The 18859-nt window shown below is 47.4% G+C and overlaps 1 protein-coding gene across 1 annotated transcript in view; it reads right to left on the bottom strand.

The window, feature by feature from the left end:
• Positions 1–13379: 13379 nt before the first annotated feature.
• The window catches only part of LOC149351354 (uncharacterized), a 64326-nt gene continuing 58846 nt past the window's right edge, over positions 13380–18859 (bottom strand). Inside the window, exon 5 of the mRNA XM_089580703.1 lies at positions 13380–16390. Coding sequence (XP_089436829.1) covers positions 16253–16390 — 138 coding nt within the window. The 3' untranslated portion in view covers positions 13380–16252. The remainder of the gene's footprint in view (positions 16391–18859) is intronic.

Genomic DNA, 18859 nt, shown 5'->3' with positions numbered 1-18859 from the left:
ACTGGGCGCGCGATCGGTTACGAGACTGGGTCTTCCCTTCCGCCTTGCCTCGGTGGCTCGACTATTGAGCCCGAGGACACGAGTTCGATCCCGGCTGCGGCGGCCACTTTTCAGCAGAGGCGAAACGCAACGCGCTCATGTACTTTGCGATGTCAGGGTATACAGTAAAGAAACCCGGCCAAAATTATTCTGGAGCCGTCCACTACGGTGTGTCTCATAGCCCATGTCGCTTTGAGACGTTAAACCCCGTATACAATAACACGTACAATACCATCTTCCCTTCCCAGAACCCGGACACTTCGCCTGGTTAACTGAACGACCCAAGATCGGAAGCTAACAGGACCCACGATCAGGAACTGGCAAGACCTCAATAAAAATCAGGTTCTTCTTCTCCAACCTCACTACTTCGAGGTGCTCGTTGATTTGGCCTAGGACGCGTAGCAGACAGTTTTGCAGACGATGGACGGACGACACACGTAGAAACAGGAACTGGACTTCAGAAGAACTTCAACAACAGTACAGAAATAGACACAAAATCAGTAACCGAAGCTTCACACTCAGCTACTAAAGCTGACCAAATACTTATTACTCAGCTACTGAAGCTGACACAATAAGAAGCACTTGAGCTTACGGTTCGCTCTTCACGACTTCTCGAAAGCTGGGGCCTGTCTATTTTCCTCGACGAAGCCTGACCGAGAAACACCGAACATCACGCAACACACTGTTATGTATAATCAGGTCCAAAATTTCCAGAAGCAGGCGGCAGCGCTGAGAACGAAAGTAGGCGCCGCAGGACGCGTATCGCTGTGTGTACCTCCGCTCCCCTTGCCTTCTCGATAGGGCTCGAACCATCTCGAACTGTGTGTGCGCGCGCGCCGCTTCGCCAAGGTCACTGGGAGAGGAGGATCAGAGCCATGAGATGGGACGCTTTCGCGGGCGCTTGCAAGTCGAGAAATTTATATTCCTCTTCTTGCGGCGGGCTCAGTGGTTAGGGCGCTCAACTCAACCCGCGCCCTGGGACCACGCCCGAGGACGCGAGTTCGACCCTGGCCGCGCGCCCGCGTTACGCAAGGCTCCCGTGTTCTGTGCGATGTACTAATGCACATTGAAGAACTCCAGGTGGCCGAAATGAACCGGAACCCTCCACCATGATGTCCGTCATTGCCCATTTCGGTTTGGCTGCTAAACCCCCCTTACCATACCTATATCCTTCTATATCCTTAACGTCATCTTGCTGCAAATTAATGGAACATATTGTCGCAACTAGCATTAATGAATTCTTAGATCGCAACAACATTCTGACAAATTACCAGCATGGTTTTCGCAAAGGGTTTTCCACAGTAACTCAACTACTTTCAGTTATCCATTCATTTGCGGCATCACTTGACAATAACAGCCAGATTGACGCGATCTTTCTAGATTTCAGTAAAGCGTTTGACAAAGTTCCACACCACAGCCTAATTCTAAAACTAAAAACTATTCGACTTCCGCCTATTTTTATTTCCTGGATAAATGATTATTTAACCAACCGGAGTCAACATGTTTCAATAGGTCGGCACCAGTCTGGCTGTCTCCCAGTCACATCAGGTGTGCCACAGGGAAGCGTACTGGGTCCACTACTCTTTCTAATATACATTAACGACATCATCCGTGAAGTTTGCCCTGGCGTACATATTCGATTATATGCTGATGACTGTGTCTTATTTCGCGATGTTAGCATTGAAAACGATCAGAGTGACCTACAAAATACGCTTACTAATATTGTACAGTGGTGCAAGCGCTGGGACATGACACTGAACGCAGATAAAAGCGTTTCTCTTCGCATAACTAACAAGATAAACGCTCTACAATATGCATATAAATTAGAATCATCACCATTGCAACAAGTAGCGTCCGTAAAGTACTTGGGTGTAACACTTACTAATAACCTTTCTTGGAACTCTCACATAGATAACATCTGTTCACTCGCATTCCGTAAGCTCTGTTATATAAGGCATAAACTTCGAAACGCCCCCGCTAACGTTAAGCTCTTAGGTTACAATACTCTAATTAGACCCAAGCTTGAATATGCTTGCATAATTTGGGACCCGTACACTAAGTCTAACATAAGAAAGCTCGAGAACATTCAAAGGAAAGCAATTAGATTCATATATTCAAAATATCTACCCACTGACTCCCCCTCAGACTTGATGCATGCTAACGGTATTGAAGAACTACAGGTAAGAAGACGAAACTTTCGTTTAGATTTTCTTTCATTACTTCTTAACAATAAACTCAGACTTGACCCTTCTGCTTATCTTTCCTCAATGCCAACACGTAATACACGACACTATCACAAAGCTCTTTTAAAACCATATTTTGCCCGGACTAACTCGTTCAAGTTTTCCTTTTTCCCACGCACCATATCCGACTGGAACTCACTAACCGAACCTAATCAACCCTGAAAATCAGACGCGTTCCTCAGCCATCTTTGATATTGCGTATTATGTATTTTTTCTGCTTTGTCTTGCATTGCTGTATTGTTTGTTTTACTACATTATCTTTGCTGTATTGTTGTATTTTTTGTTGCTATAATTTTGCTTTTTGTGCACCTGCCCTTCCTGCTTGGACCTAGCCATGGTCTGCAGTATGTACATAAATAAACATAAATAAAAATAAATACCATACCATACCATACCATACCATACCATACCATACCATACCATACCATACCATACCATACCATACCATACCATACCATACCATACCATACCATACCATACCATACCATACCTATCCCTCCCACGTAATGGCCTCGGGCGTCCGTTCATTCATTCATTCATTCATTCATTCATTCATTCATTCATTCATTCATTCATTCATTCATTCATTCATTCATTCATTCATTCATTCATATTCGCATGCCTTTAAGCATCATGAGAGAGCGCTAGCGCAAGCTAACAGGAACGAAGCGCGGGTAAACGACGACATAGAACTCTTCTGTGTCGTCGTTTACTCTTGCTCTGCCCATGTTCGCTTGCGCGAGCGCTATGTCTCATAATGAAAAGCAACTTACCCATCTTGTCACTGTTACTTTAGGTATACCATTTTCTGCGGTAGACTAAGAGAGAATTACGTAATCGCATTCCGAAATTCAGCTTCTAAAACAAAGTGAGTTCCACGTAACGTGAACTAATGGTTAAAAAAGTGAAATGCACAGGCGTCCACAGAAGGTTTGAAACACAGAAATACAGAAGAAGCTGGATTTTATGGCTGTATAAGCACGCACCCACTAACCACAGGACGTGTTCTGCACTCCTCGTTCGAGATCTGCACAGTGCACCATGTCAGACTAAGGCTCCAGGCAGCGAGGAAATTGACCTCTTTCATGATGTTCGTGTTCTGAAAACTTTTGAGGGCACCTGCATATTTATCGGGATGAAAGCGAAACAGCACTTGTTGAATTTGAGTGAAGCACACCGGAGCGTATATTTTAATCGATGCGGGTCCAACTGAATAGATAAATACTGTAAAATTAAGAGTTTGCAAATTTAAGAGATCTTTAATGACGCTTCGGATCACTTTACGGGAGCCTGACTTTTGCTGATATCGGGGCAAAAGCAGCGCGTTTAAGTACGCCTAACAACGGGGCGTGAGCCATAAGTTTATGTAACACGATTTTGACAATGAGCATTTACTGCTCATTGCTTGAGATTTAGCAGCGCATTCTGTAATTCGCACGCTCAGAATTTGGCTGCATATATATATATATTCCAGGCTGCGCACAAATGCGGTGATAAAACTGAGTGTTTTCGCTAATTTTGTCTTCCGTAATCTTTTGCGTGCGGTTTGTACATGGCTGGAGGGGTTCTGTCATTTCGATTATGCGCTGAAAAGTGCATATGCAACGGTCCCAGGTGAAGACGCGGTGTCGACGCTTTTTATTTCGTGAGCGTACGTGCTTCCCTTAATTTACTCTTGTGGCCCGATGATTCGGTGAAGTCGACGAGAGCACCGGAGGTCCCGTGTCGTTACCCGAAGCCGTATAGTTGGGCTGCAAAAGAGTGCGTGGCTGGGTTGGCGCACACTTTTCGACGACGTCTGAACAGCGCACTAAGGCAGGACAGGAGATTCTCAGAATGAGGACCTTAATGGCTGAAATAAAGATGCCCTTTGTATCATATGGAAAGACCCACAATGGACAGAAAAGCGAATACGTAAACGGCAGCGCACGGGAGCATTCACTATCTCTCAGGAACAGAATCGCCTGTCCGTCTAACTGCTCATTGCGAGAATATAGCAGATGCGCACCAGTGTGCTTGGCGGCATTAAAATATTCGGCCGGAATTAGCGCATTTTGGCTCGAGAGGAGTTGGAAGCTTTTCATATCGAGCTGATGTGCGTTCATTTCAGAATGTATCAGCGATGCTGCCATTCTTCTGCGGGGAAGCGAGTTTGATCTGCTCCAAAGATTACAATGAGCTGCTTGCGTCGTCTGATTAGCTGTAGCTTGTTTTTCGCGCACGTCCTCATGTCAACCGCCGTGTGTATGGCAGAATCACGCTCCTCGGAATAAACTGGCCAGTTGGCAGCGAGCGCCTGTCCCTTCGTTTCCCCGTTCCTATCCTAGTGTTTGCGCTGCCGCACATTTTACGACCGAGTCCTCATCATTCATTGGGCAAAGTGCGCGGAGGTTGTGTGTATCGCACGTGATGTACCCTGGCTTTCTTCTTTTTTTCAATCCTTCAGAGAGGGCACGGGGCTCTCAGCGTCTGCGCGGCGGTTGCCTGGTAAACCGTCTGCAGTGCGCTCTCGCTGGGCCCGCCTCGAGCGCGGCACATAAATAGGGACCGGGGTCGCATTACGCGCCTCGCTGCGGCCTCGCGGAGGACGCGTGGGGCCCGGCGATTTTTCTCAATTTATTTCTCATGCGAGACATAATGGTGAGCCTGCACCCCACGCCGTCTTCTTTTAGTTTTTTTTTTGTCGTGTGGCGTAATGAACAGTTTAATTCAACCGTGCTCAACCCTTAATGATAGGTCGTACCAGCGCCCGTGTGAGGATACACGGGATGCTAATCCCGGGCACTAAATGTACCGCCGGGACCAAAAGTGGTTTATATAGGACGCGCTGTCGCGGGGCTCGCTGCTCTTGCGACGCCTTTCGCCGTTTTCGCCAAGCAGGAGGGCCACGGATAGAAGCGAACAAACTGACATGCGTCTAGATAAATACGGTCAGCTGCTCGGTTGTCTCGACAGCAGACGCTGCCAGGAAGTAAAGCATCGATGCAGTCTTTGAAGGCCCGCGACGTCTGCCGAATGTGAACAATAGTTCTGCACAATTGCTTTAATGCCGGGGCTCTTAGAGGGGCTATGCGGAGGATGTGTAGCCTTTTTGTGACTAATGCGCAGCGAGTGGCAGTGAGCATATTTTATGACGGCTTTGCACAAATGATACAATTTACGGGATAAGAAAAACTTTGCTATCTTCCACCTTGATGCAATGCTTGTAGTGAGGCCAGCTCGTTACTTTAGGCAGGTGACGCTGGTAGTAAATTACAAAAACAAAAAAAAAATTGCCGCACGATTTTGAAGCGAATTGAGTGTGTTGGAAAGGATAGTTTGATAAGGGTCCGAAAGTGCGCAGCGCAAGCGTACACGTACTAGATCAGGCTAGGGAAATGCTACATAAACAAGTAATTTAGCCCGGACCCGGACGTCTAGTTCCGCAGGAGGTCACCGACAGACTTCAACAGCCGGCACTTGGAGCGGCTGAGGGAATCCAAGAGGATCACCATCATCTTACTGACAGTCTTTTCTCTCTCTTTCTAGGCTGAGATGGGACAAGTCGAAGGTTGCATTGAGTAAAGTCTTTTACTTCATTAGCTTCGTCATTTAAGTTAGCTCCCCAAACTTCTAATGTGCGTGGAGGCGGAACTTATTTTGGAGCTGCATACAGGAGCTGCATACTCGCACTGATGAAAAGAAATGAGCGAAGTTTCCTTCACGCTTAAGGACGCTGATCACACCTTGAACGGCTGCAGTAAACGGCTGTAACTTACGCTTCAGTAAAAATGTCGGCACATTTAGTATTGAAGAAGGTTTGTCCGTTGAGATAAACATACAACCAAACAGAATATAATTGCGTTAGGTAGCACGGAAGAGCATCAAAAGGCTGCTTCAAAAAGGCTCCACTCAAGCGACCACCTTCGCACCTGGTGGCTACAGGGCAACCCCGAAAAAAGCTGCGATCTTTAAGCGACTGCTTCACGGTGAGACGATAAATGCTTCGCACACTTTGGCATCCGTGAAGGGGATCTACCTGTAATTATTATTTTTTATGCTGCGCTGTTGCTCACATGTGTTCTCAAAACCAAAGAGCGTAAGTCGCACGATAGTTTAGTCCTTCGTGCCTTTGAAATGAATCAGTAACATTTGATGCGCAGAACTAAGCTAGCCGGCAGCGGTTCGCAATGGGGAAACACACCCATTTTTCTCCTCGATAAGCCCAGCGACACGCACATACATGTATGCGCACGGCACGCGCAGCGGACACCGATCGTCCAAAGGCGTGGACAAGGCAAATAGGCTGCCGCTGGGTTAGATAAGGGAGTAACGAAGGTTAAGTGAGCACAGCTCTTCCACGGGGTAAGTGGAAGAGCTGTGCAATATAAGAACGGAAAGGCGTTAGTTGGTCATAAGATGGCGTGAAAGTCAGCGAAGACTTGAACGTTTTCACATTTTCAAGTTCAGGCGCATTCGCTTGCCTGCAAGAATTTACAAGGCCGAGGTTGACACATCCCGACAACCTGCACACCCCCTCAAGTTATTCTTAGACTGGCGCTGCGAACCATTTAGCACAGAACGTGCTTTCTGCTTCTTTTTCCTTTTCTCTTCTAGGCGCGCGCGCTTGAAAAAAAAAAAAAATGAGGGCATGCGTTTTCGGCGGCGTAGAGAGAAAGCGGCGAAGAAAGCTATAACAGACATCAAAAGAGCCCTGCATGGGTCATTGCTGCAATTTGCGGTGAGGCCGCTGAGCTGAATCGTGCCGACAGCATGGATTTTAAGGAACGTCGTGTCTGGAGGCCGCGAGAAAAATTGCCTCCCGGAGGAAAATAAATGCAAAATAACTGCGCTTCTTTCTCAAGCGCTAAAGACATTTTGCCTGGGTATGCATGACGCGAAGAGCGCTCATAAAACAAAGAAGCAAATAGAGGATGTGGGCAAGGAAACCGCCACGTTTTTGGGAACAAACCGAACGTGGCTAACACCTGCCTGGCTCAGTCCGACTGTACGAGAAACGAGAAGGTGGCTGAGTGTGTGGAAGCCGCAAAATAAACAACACGTGCGCCGTCGCGATGGAGTTAGAACAGCGATTCTAGACAAGCATTTGTTTCTTTATTTTCGCCCCACGCTGCACGTGACTTTCGGGTATTCTTGTCCGCGAAAGTTCGGCCACAACAGTTAGTTTTTTCTTCACTCAAAATGGTAACCTTGCAACATTGCAAGGTTAACTTTATAGAGCACAGATGATGATGATGATGATGTCCACGGCGGGGGATTGGCCAGGGAAAGCTGTATTTTTTTCTTCTCTCTCTTGGCCACGTTTAGCAATAAAATCGAAGTGAAAGAGAAATCTGCGCGGCTTCACCGCAGTGCAGCCGTCATAAACACTTTGCAAACCAGCATTATTCAACGCCTTACAATGCCTCACAACTGAGTACTTTACGTGCGTTGCCCAAAGGAAGCAGGGAACACAAGATTGACACGTGAAGTCGTAGACGGAAATAAATGTAATGCACGCGCTTTTATGCAATCCATCATCGAAGGCGGACTCTCATAGAGCTACCCGGAACCACGGAGTGGCATGCGGTAGATGACAGCAGAGCGCAAATGTCCAGCGCAGCTAGTTATGACGCAGTGCCGATCAGTGTGCTAATAGGTCACACTTCCTTCACTCTTGTTGAGAGTTACCATTTGGTGGGCAGGCGTTGTGGCAGCAGCATGCAAGTCAATCGACTCGGCATGGTGTCGTGTAGAAAAATCACATAGTAATAAATGTCCTGTTTTAATGTGCCCCGCTATTGCCTGTTTAAGGAGGGTTGGCGAGAACTAGGGATATGCTCCTCGACAGCGGCCAACAGCTGCTCCTATGCGCCAGAGAGGCTACATCAGACTCAGCGAGCACCCATATGCTTTCTGAGGTTACTCGCTGAGGTACCACGTGGCCGCTCCTGTGAAGCAATGGGCTAAAAATTCAGGGGGGCACTTTGTTGACCTAAAGTGCGGTGAGGCGAAAGCCTTAAGCGCGGTGTTGCTGCTTGTGTCACTGATGTGTGGTTAAGATATTAATTAAGTACACAATTATTTGTAAACATTAAATGCTGGAGACACTGGAGGGCGTTTGGGAGGCATCCGTCTGATTCGACGCCTTTCTGCAAACACTCTCCTGCGTCCTAGACAAGGAGAACTACATACGCGTTGGCTGGAAGTAGCATCGCCATTAGCACGCTCGGCTGCGGAACAGAAAGATGGTGGTTCGAATCCCATCGTACACAGACATTTTTTTTCTGGTCTAACTAGAAAAAGCGTGACACCTCTGCAGACAACCTTCTGCCGACAACGATGAGGCATTAAATGCTTTCGCCTTAAAATGTCGCACCAGCTCATCTATCCAATGTCAAACTGTTGAACAGCCGTGACGTTTACATTCACACAGAGCGACGGCGAACACGGACAAGGGGGAGACACCACAAAGCGCTGACTTCAACGACTGTTTATTGCGGCGTGCAGAGTATAATAGATATACAGTACAGCGCGCATGCGCAGCAAAGAAAGGAAATGCGAAGAGTCACGCTAAGCCTGGTAGCAGCACCGAACTGCACGAGGACACACCGTTCATCGGTACGAGGAATAAAAAAGAAAGCTAAAAACTAAAAATCAAGATATCAGGAGTCAGAGAACAACAACAACACCACAGTCCGAACCTTCTGCTATGTTGGAATTCTAAGATACGAAGCTCTTTTTCACTCAAAAACACCGACGGTGTGCTGACACAGTCGTCTGCTTCTCTCACCAGCCTCAGCTATCTCTCTGGCTGATTTGTTGACATACGTGCTTATGAAATGTTGTTGTTCTTCCTAAGAAGGGACCACGTTCTTTGCACTGTTCACAGTCACGGCAGTGTATGCCGATATGCCCGATGGCGTTGTTGTTGTGTTCCATGAGCCTCTGCGAGCAGCAATGAACCTTTGTTGAAGTCAGCGCTTTGTGGTGTCTCCCTCTTGTCCGTGTTCGTTGTCGCACTGTGTGAATGTAAGCATGAAATACCAACTCGGCCAGCAACAGGTTTTAAACTCGTGATGTTTTGTACATCAAAGGAATATAATCACTACTGCTTGTGGGCAGAAATTATAGCCTTTGTTTTTTTTTTTCTGCCATTCAGAGCCATTCTCGCTTTTCTGCACGCTGTAGCACGCTTTACTCTACGTGCCCGTCACATCTTCACCAAGTATGCATACCTTCGAGCTCCACCTTTCTCCTTGTTCATTGCGACCCATCCCATTATTGCTGTGACGTGCCTTGTAAAAAGGAAAATCATAATTTTGTTTCCGCAGGGTCGATGTTAGCATTTGTGAGAAGCTGTGCTGTGCGAGATATGTGAGACAGTTAGTGCACCATTTCTTTTCCTCTAAACCTAAACCAAACCAACTCAAAAAGCCTATTTTTAAAAATTGTGGAAAATCTTAGGTGAAACACTCTGTATACCCTTGCGACGACATTTCTCAAGTAGCATACAGATAGCGTCGTCGTCGATTTCCTTCATAAGGTGCTTGATCTTGTCAGCATGGGGCATAGACACGTCGACACGCTTGAGCAAGTCAACCACGTCTTCATTGACGCTGTGCACGTACGCGCAACCGTTGCTCGGCGCCCGGTTTCCGCACAGCGGGGCGACACAAAACTTCCAGAAACGTGGTCTTGAATACCGCCCGGGTTAGAATGTAGGCATCGTGATTTCGAAACCGGAGCTTTGCGTTCGCTGAAATAAAAGATGACGTTGTTGGCCTTCAGGCGGTCGTCTCAGCTGTTATGGCGGCCCACCTGCGCGGACGAGGCGAGCCAAACCTCATCATCCTGCTCGCTGTTCCCACTGAAAACGGCGAGGTCTCGCTGCCATATGGCACCGTATCAGGTGATGGGCTGCGACGGGGCTGTTGGCTGTTGGCCCACCACGTGCAATGGGATTTTGCGGCTGCGGAGCTGCACGGTGAGGATCTCTGAGTCGAATCCCAGCACCATCACACAATCAAGGGTGGTTTATTTGGGCGCTGGAAGCACTGACAGTGGGAACCTAGGCGTAAGTACATCGAGTCGCGGAACGTAGGACCCCGCCCCAAAAAGTGGCTCGAGCTTAAGCGCGTGCAGCCCGACCAGCTTCGTCCTCTTCGACAACTTCTTCAGAAAAATACTAAATGAGGCGAGGAAGGCTCCACTCATCATAGTAGGAGATTTCAACACAGCAAGCCAGATGTGTGGCTACAACTATGAAACTTGAAAGGGAAGATGATTAGCCAACTTACTGATTAGGGAAGCCATCACCGTTCTCACAGACCCAAGTAAGAGAATGTGTCTCGAAAATAGCGTCAGCAGAGACACGTTCCCAGGCCTATCACTGGCGAAGAATGATAGGAGGGCAGAGTGGGAGACCAGTGGATGAAATCTAAGCAGCAATCACTACATTCTAATAAATAGGAGAAAATCCCGCAAACCCAAAACAGCAAGAGGGGAAGCCAAGCTAACGGACTGAAAGGAAACCAGGAAAAACAGGAAGCCGATAGAAGTAGAAGAAATGAAGCTAATGAAGCTGACAATCCACGACACGCTGGATGAAATAATTGAAGCCCACCTAACATCGCAGAAATTCCGCCTAACCAACGGCAGGACAGGCAGAGCAATGTTAGACAGACTCAAACTGCCATACGTCAGCACAATTCAATACTGATATTAAGCCCCCTAAGAGCTGAACAACATCATGCAAGTAAAGCCCATACCAAGGAACATGCACCCGGTACACCACGGAGGAGGAGAGGCCAGAGCTCAAGCAATAGAAAAACCATGCAAGACAGAAAAGCATATACACAGACATGCAGGACCGGTTGGAGGCATCATGACGACAGCAGTCATAGACTTGGACGGCAACCTCAGATATAGCGCATCAATCAGGCGCAAAGACTGAACCCAAGCGGAGGAATTCGCCATTGCGCTCCCAATAACCACACAGAAAAACACAAATATAGTAACGGACTCACAAGAAGTGCACAGGAACTACACCAGAAGCAGAATATGGCAGGCAGCTATTAGGATCCTAAAAGACATCAAGGAAGGTCAAGCAAAGCTACCAGCGCATCAGTCCGTAGAGGGGTACGAAGGCTCACACGCCGCAGCCCGAGCACACGTAGTACCTCGGGCACTGTAGCACACGGAAGAGTACAACTAGTCCAATCTGCTGACGACATACTCAGAAATCCTACGACACTATAGGCTAGGCCGAATGGTATACACGCCACCGGATGACGAAATTTACAAGGAAAGAGAAATAACACTTAAAAGAACAAAGACACATACTCAAGGCCAAGAAGACTTCACGCAATCTACTGAGACGGACCTATACCACATGGTATGGGCCTGTCAAGGTGACACGGAAATAGGAAGGATAGAAGAACCGACGATTCAGAGTTGGGAGGAAGTGCTGCTCGGCTTAGAGCCGAGAGTTTAGCAGGAGGTGACCGAAAGGGCAAGAGCGGCTGAAAGATTCAACGGACTCCCGGAATAGGGGGACTGACAACCAATTTTAGGACCAATTCAAAATGTCGTCGTCTTCTTCACTGCAACTGAAATACATGCATGAAAGCAACGTGCAGTGCACTGGCGATGTTCATATCCGCGCGGAGGCAAAGTCCCTGTCGCGGCAGGGACAGAATACGAGGATCTGATTTTGTGCGTATCGAGCGGTGTTCAGCTCCTTTCCGTTTAATGCGCACAGTTGCAACGTTGCAAGTGGGCGAACCCGCAACACGCGAAAAGACAAAAGCCGAGTTTCGAAGGAACTGTTTTAGAAAGGGGACTATACATGCCGAATTACACGGGCGTGCATGGGTCCGTATATACTGCCTATCTGTTTCTTCACCAGGAGCAATTTTTAATGACGAAATTTCTTACCTCTCGGCGGTCTGCAGCTTCTGTATAAGCCATGGCTGTTGCAGAAGTCCGTCTAATAGTCGGCTTTCGACATCACTACAAGAGAGAAACTCGCCTTTCATTGCTGCGACCACCACTCGGCATTAACCAGTGTAACCGTATCTTCAGTCTCCTCGTGGCGTTGGATGAACGCAGGTGGCAGGTGGCACGTTAAATTTGCCGGCAGTATAGGCGCTTTGCCAGGGTGAGATTTATGGGTGTCTTTTAGATGGGGCGGGCGAATGGGGGGGGGGGGGGGGGGGCTATTTGCGCAATGCATTTGTGGGTTTGTCAGCGCCGAGAAAAAAAAAAGGGGTTTCGCATGTTTTTCACGTAGAAAATTTCTCGCTTAGATAAGCGACCCTGTGAACTGCATAGTTGCGTCCCTTTACCCCTTCCAGCCTACCGTCTTTCACTCACCGTGCGAGGGCGTCGCTGGAAATGTGTGTCAGCGGCAACGGCAGGCTGAAAGGAGCACAGCGGAGACGATGGTCTATTTTCCCCCGTGTATGCACCGTTGAGAAGTTCGCGCGAAGAAAAACATGGAGCGCGCCCGGAAGACGGCGGGTGCGTGAGTTATGGCCCACCGTGGTGCCGGACGTGCTGGCCGCTACCGCAGCGCACGTCCTTTGGCTCTCATCTTAGCAGTACAAAGGACCGGCTGCGGCTTTTCGGAAACGCAGCTCGGTCGTCCGCACCCTCTCTGCTGCCCTCGGTTCAGTGAAGGAAGAACGGTGGCCCAGTGCGGCACGGTTGAGAATAACTTCTTGGGCGCCGTCACATGTGCTTGTATTAACACAGGTATGAAGCGAAAAAAGGAAATGTGAAGGCTTGGTTGTGTTCAGCATTGCTGCTTGAAAAACTCGTCCGCCCGGGCGAAGTGGTTTTGCTCGCGGTACGTGGCTGCAATGTGGGGTTGCGCAATAAAGGGCGCAGAGCTCGCTCCGTACATAGCACGCCGGTAAATACGGTAAGTCTCCTTAAGATTAGGTCACTGCGCACCTGGAGTTGAAATCTCGTGAAAACGCTTTCAATGCTGTAGTAGTACTACCACTAATAACAATAGTATTTAACTTGCACAGACACACTACCCTGTTTTAATCGTACGCTTCTAAATCAGCAATACCATTTGCATGCGGTAGAAAACACGGAAGGCTTACGATGTGGGAATTCTGGTTTATTGCGCTTCTCACAATTTTTACCTCAATACTAATATGATTGTTCTTAGAAAAAAAAAAATCTTTATTCAAGAACAATACCAAATGCGAAGCTGGAGGCAAGGGGAAGACAGTAACGTGTAACAGGGTATAATTACATAATAGACTACGGGTAGTTGATCGGAAGCGTTACTAGAAATAAATGTGCATTAATATGGGAGCCTTAGAAGCAAAAGCTGAACGAAACGACTAAGCAGTTTGGTTACACTGTGCCCTATTACGAGATGATACCATTGGAATATGAGATGTGGCACCGTCATTTCTGTGTAGGCCACGGAAACGGTAACGAAATCGAAAGGGGATATTTTTGCGCATTTTGATTACCAAAGAGAGACCTGAATATACAGTAGCAATAAATAAAAACCGCTAGCGTTATCCTTACACAATGCGTTTTTTATTGCCGGTGCACTGGTTGACTAGAAGGCCTTGTAGATGCATCGAGAATTCACGCAATCATTCTGAACGTTTCATTGCCCACTTCTGCTTGTTCGCGTTGTGCACTCATATTTACTGAAAATATGTTCCTGATTTCGCTTATGCAGGTGTGTACATGTATGCGTTATGACATCTGGTACTCAGTGTTACCCGGTGTTCATGGAGCATACTACTTTGTGGTCGTAGACCACACGCTTTTCTATTGGCCCCGATTGTGATATGCCTTCTAAATTTTCTCAGCATCTTATAGGCAGGGATATGATGATATTGCCCAAGAGCGTTTAGAAAAGAAGGCCAAATATTGATTCACTTGGATTAACGTACAGCAGATTCTGTTACGACATTACAGCTGCTAAAATATCTGGCTTTAGAAAGGTGCGAAAGCAAACTTCAGTACAGTGGCGCAGGTATGGGACCCCAGATGGAAACATGCAAGACGTTGAAACCCATACCAGAGTTTCTGACCAGATTCCCGGCAGTTTCGTTAGCCTACGTTCTCAGTAAATAAAAGATGAATGTGTTCTTTTGTGAGGCCACCCTGGCTATCGGTCGCGTGAATGGCCACCCTTCGCTGGTGGAGGTTTCTCCAAGCCAGAGAGCCGCGCGTGCTCTGGAGCTAAAATATCAAAAGGCAGCAGTGCAGTGAAATGCAAGCGCTAAAAAAAAAAAGAAACTGGCCCCCATTTGAGCCATCCGCTGTAAATAGTTGGCTAAAGAGTCCCAGAGCCATTCGGTGGGCCAGTCAGACAGAGACGTGTGCACTTTTTATGCTGTTTCTTTCCTTACTCGGTGTTCTCCGACCTAACCTGCAGTTTTTAAACAAGCGTTTGTCAATAGTTTTGTAGTCTCTCCTAACCTCTTCTGCGATGTTCTTTTCACTGCACGGTAACGTTAGGGGTTCGGGAGGCTTACCTTTCATGCGCAACTAAAAAAAAAACAATTCTCATACTTCACTCGGACACTGCAAGACTCTCTACTCTGTATCCATTCGGGAGCGCTTACTCCCACCTGCCAGCATCCAGTGGCGAATATTAATCGCATTAGCAATGACCCTGGTCCCCAGACTGTATCTGGTACCTCCATGCGCAATCAAAACGAGCTCCCTTTGAGATTTGCTTGAATTAAGGCGACAGCGCCCTGAATATGCAGCTTGCGATTAGATCCATTGAATGCGTCTCCGTTCATTGTCGGCATTCACTAACGAAGGCATCTTGGGCTCTTGGCAGTCCTTAAAATGATGTATATGTGTTATATTGTGAAAGTGACTATCCACAAAGAGGAGTAAAAGACAAACAGTGGCTGGAACCACGTCAAATTTTAAACATTACGAGAGAAGAGAACAAGCGAGACACAAGTAAAGCCCGTATTAGCGATATGTATTGTATACACAGAGTGTTTTTGAGAATTCACCTCCCCCTCTTACTTCATGAAGCGTATTTAGTTCCCTAGCCTGTCATGCGAAGCGAAGGAGCACAGGGCACCTAATGCTGTGGCTTTGCATAATAGAGCTCTTTCAAGCTTAAACAGATTCATACTGACTAAATTTTGTTTTAGCTTACCTTAAGTTCAGATGTACTGCGCAGTTTGAGCCACTGCAAAGTGACACAACATTCGACTCATCAGCTTAGTTATGAGCTCATTCATTCCGTTAATGTAGAGTTCAGCTGATGTAAGGTGATAAGCTCATGTGAGCCCGTGTTTAGATGAATGAAATCAAGATCGACACGCTATACTTTAAGGCTGCTCGCTACGCTAGCACCGGATATATTTTTTAGCAACAGAGAAATGTCACTGCGTTGAATATCGTCTGCATGCGTGAAATGCTTGTTCTTGCATTCTTGAAATCGCACACGCGCACGCGTGAGGGCAGGCGTGTAAGTGTTATTTACGTGTGCATACTAAAACTCGAACCACGGTTGACTTCGGCTGCTGAGTTGCACGAAGAGAGAGAGAGAGAGAGCAAAAAGAAAACTGTGGCATTATAAGGGCCACAGCCGGTCAACAAAACGTAACAAAACAGACGGACAGGCAGAGGGCAACTTATAAACGACGAGTACTCCCTTCCCAGCGACTTCTCGAGGGGCCGCCAAAGTGGCGGCGTCGACGAGAAACGGGCCATTCGTTAACTCACGCTCGTATGGCGGGCCAGGCGTTTCCCAGACACGAAGCATCTTGAGGGCACGCAACATTTGGCTATCACACTCGTTTCGCGCGCAGCTCCGACACGCGACCGCCAACGCGTTTTCACTCGGGGGAGCCCCTTTCCGCTCGGCAACCGACGATATGCAAGAACAGGCATTCGGCTGGAGTGGTCCTTATTCAATGCGGCGACGTTCCATCCTCAGCAGGTCCGTCGGGCCGCATGCAGCTCAGCCGGCGGGTCTACTTGGGCAGCACCTGCGTGACAGTGGCCGCGTGCAGGCCGGGAGGCGGCAGAGCGGGTAGCCTCTCCTCTTGGAAGAACTTGTACGAGAAGTAGGACGAGACGACGAAGCACATCATGGCGAACATGGCGAACACCTGTTGGTGGGAGAGGATGGTCGGTTACAATTCGATCTCTTCACTTCAAGAAGCGAGCGGGGCGCAACAGGAAACAAGGAGTCGGAAAGGAATAAAAAAAAATCGGCAGAGAGACTTCCCTCACTGTTCACGAGTGGGAATGCGAAAGCATTACTGTACCCAGGTGCATTGTTTACACAAGGTGTTTGTACATGCATTAAAGTTAATTTCTACGAGTTTATGTTTGCGTATTGGTTGCGCACCAGACCGCAAATGTTGGGACCCTCTCGCTGCACGGCGATGAGGTTGGCTGAGTTTGCATGTCGTGGACGCAAGACGTTGACGTTTGGTCGCGGTTTCCGGAAAGCACCCGCTCGGAATTTTAACGAACCCACACGCGCGTATGACACCACCCGGAACACTGTACGACGAACGGTTACATCACAGTTTTGATATGAAAGTCTGGGAAGGCGTACAGTTGCAGGTGCATATGTCGTCGGTTCGAACCCCTGACACAAGCTAGCCTCCAACTTGACTAGCACATGTCAGCTGTATGCGACGAGAAATCGTATGACACCACCCGAAACGCTGCACGACAAGCAGTTGCGTCACGATTTTGGTACGAATGTCGGGAAAGCTAGCGCCACACGCAGATCGGCCAGTGGCGAGTATATATAAACGAACGACATGTATAGGATTGTCTAAAGTGGCGGTGCTCGGCTTGCTGTGTGTGTCATACCGCCGCTTGGTGACGTCAGCCTATTCCTCTTGCCATCGCTGGGATTTTCTGTACCAACACATAAACACACACGCACACGCACACACGCTTTCTTCGCAATGGGACTAGTAATTCTTTCGCATTAAAATATGCATGAACGGCCTTCAGTGTCATTCTACGTCCACACCCTCTGTTGCGTCTTGCCCTCTTCTAGTGCGAGTCAACTAGCCCAAAAAGTACTGCTCTTTTATCGCGTCTTGTGCAGAACATAAGAAAAGGCCAGCTAGCCGAGCAATGTCGATAAGCAACCACTGTGCTCTGCTCATCTGCGGAAGACCCAAGCTCACGATAATAACCGGTACGATGCCCAGCCTGACAGTTGCAGCTACTCTGTCATTTTTAGCCACCGTTCGCTACATGGTCGTGGCGGCCCATGGGGACAAAATAATAACGAAACGGCGCCAGTGCGCTGAGTTTTGCTACAAATTAAAGGAACCAGCCACAGACCACTTTTACAGCGGTTCTTTGAACTCTTTTTCTTGCGCGGTTCATTATTTGGAATACTGTCTACATGCTGCAGAATAATTTAACATAGAAACAGAACGTCTAATATTAAAACGGTGAAATTCTGTCGCAAACAACTTGTTTCTTTATAATCTTTTTTTTCTTACTTGCACTTCTTGCATTGTTTGAGTTCTTGTTCCTGAAAGGTAGCACCACCTGCTATCGCACGCACATATTTTTGGGACTGAAGAATTTTAGTGTTTCATATATTTTGTTTACCTTTTTAATCTGCATTGGAGGGAATGATTAGCGCCATTCAAGCTGTCAGTTATTTGTGTTGGGCATTTTGAGGTAGTTCTGATATGCATACCGAGGAATTGAAATGCGTTATATATGCATCCGTGTACGGGACTGATAGCACTTAAAAAAAAATTTAGAAAACAAAAAATTGTTGGCATTTCAGTTAAAGGAAAGGTATAAAATAAGCAAACAGCTATAAAAAAAATCTTAAGAGGTTGATTCCGCCAAAGGAACTCTGCTTCTGTAACACATTTGCGTTACGAAAGAAAAGACACGAAATCTGGGTAGGGAATAAGTAGAACACGACCAATGAGAAATATCAAACGACGCACAGTTCAAACTGCATACCCGCTATGTACTATCAGCAACAAATGAAACGCGAACAAGACAACTGAATCACGAACAGCAAAATAAGGAGCTGACAGCGGAGTGGCAAAATAGCTTCGTGTTTCTTTCCGCTTTCCTTATATACGCCATGTGGTTGCGCACAACCGTGTGCGCACAAGTCAGAATGACGCCACAGAAGCTTAATACTAGCGGAGGGCAATTTCACTTCCAAGGCGCGAATACTGTCTTTTAGGAGTGTTAATCAACCTTGCTTGTATTTCCTCTACGGGAGATAATATCTTGGTGCTTTTGTGTTCCCACTTCGGTTTTCTTGTTCGCGTTTCGTTCGCTGTTGATAATACATATCACGCATAAGAAAGACACAAAATACACTGCGTTTTCAGGACATGCACATTTGGTGTAGGCAGCGTACTTCAGTACATACACCAGACGTCGGCATTCAGGAAATCCTTCTAATAATTGTGGACAGTATGAGAGCGAAGCATCAAGCTTCAAGAGCGAACAAAACTTTGCTGCTTCCGAGCACGATGTCCAGTGGGCTCGAAAACTTAGGGCGACAAAACGATGAAGCTGTTTCCTTTCATTCGCTTGCAGAGGGCATGGTAAGAGAATGTATGGGA

This window comes from Amblyomma mixtum, chromosome 3, assembly GCF_055824585.1.
Source record: "Amblyomma mixtum isolate Tamu chromosome 3, ASM5582458v1, whole genome shotgun sequence".
Lineage (NCBI taxonomy): Eukaryota > Metazoa > Arthropoda > Arachnida > Ixodida > Ixodidae > Amblyomma > Amblyomma mixtum.
The sequence above is the reverse complement of the archived record's forward strand: the minus strand, read 5'-3'. Positions and strand labels throughout refer to the sequence as shown.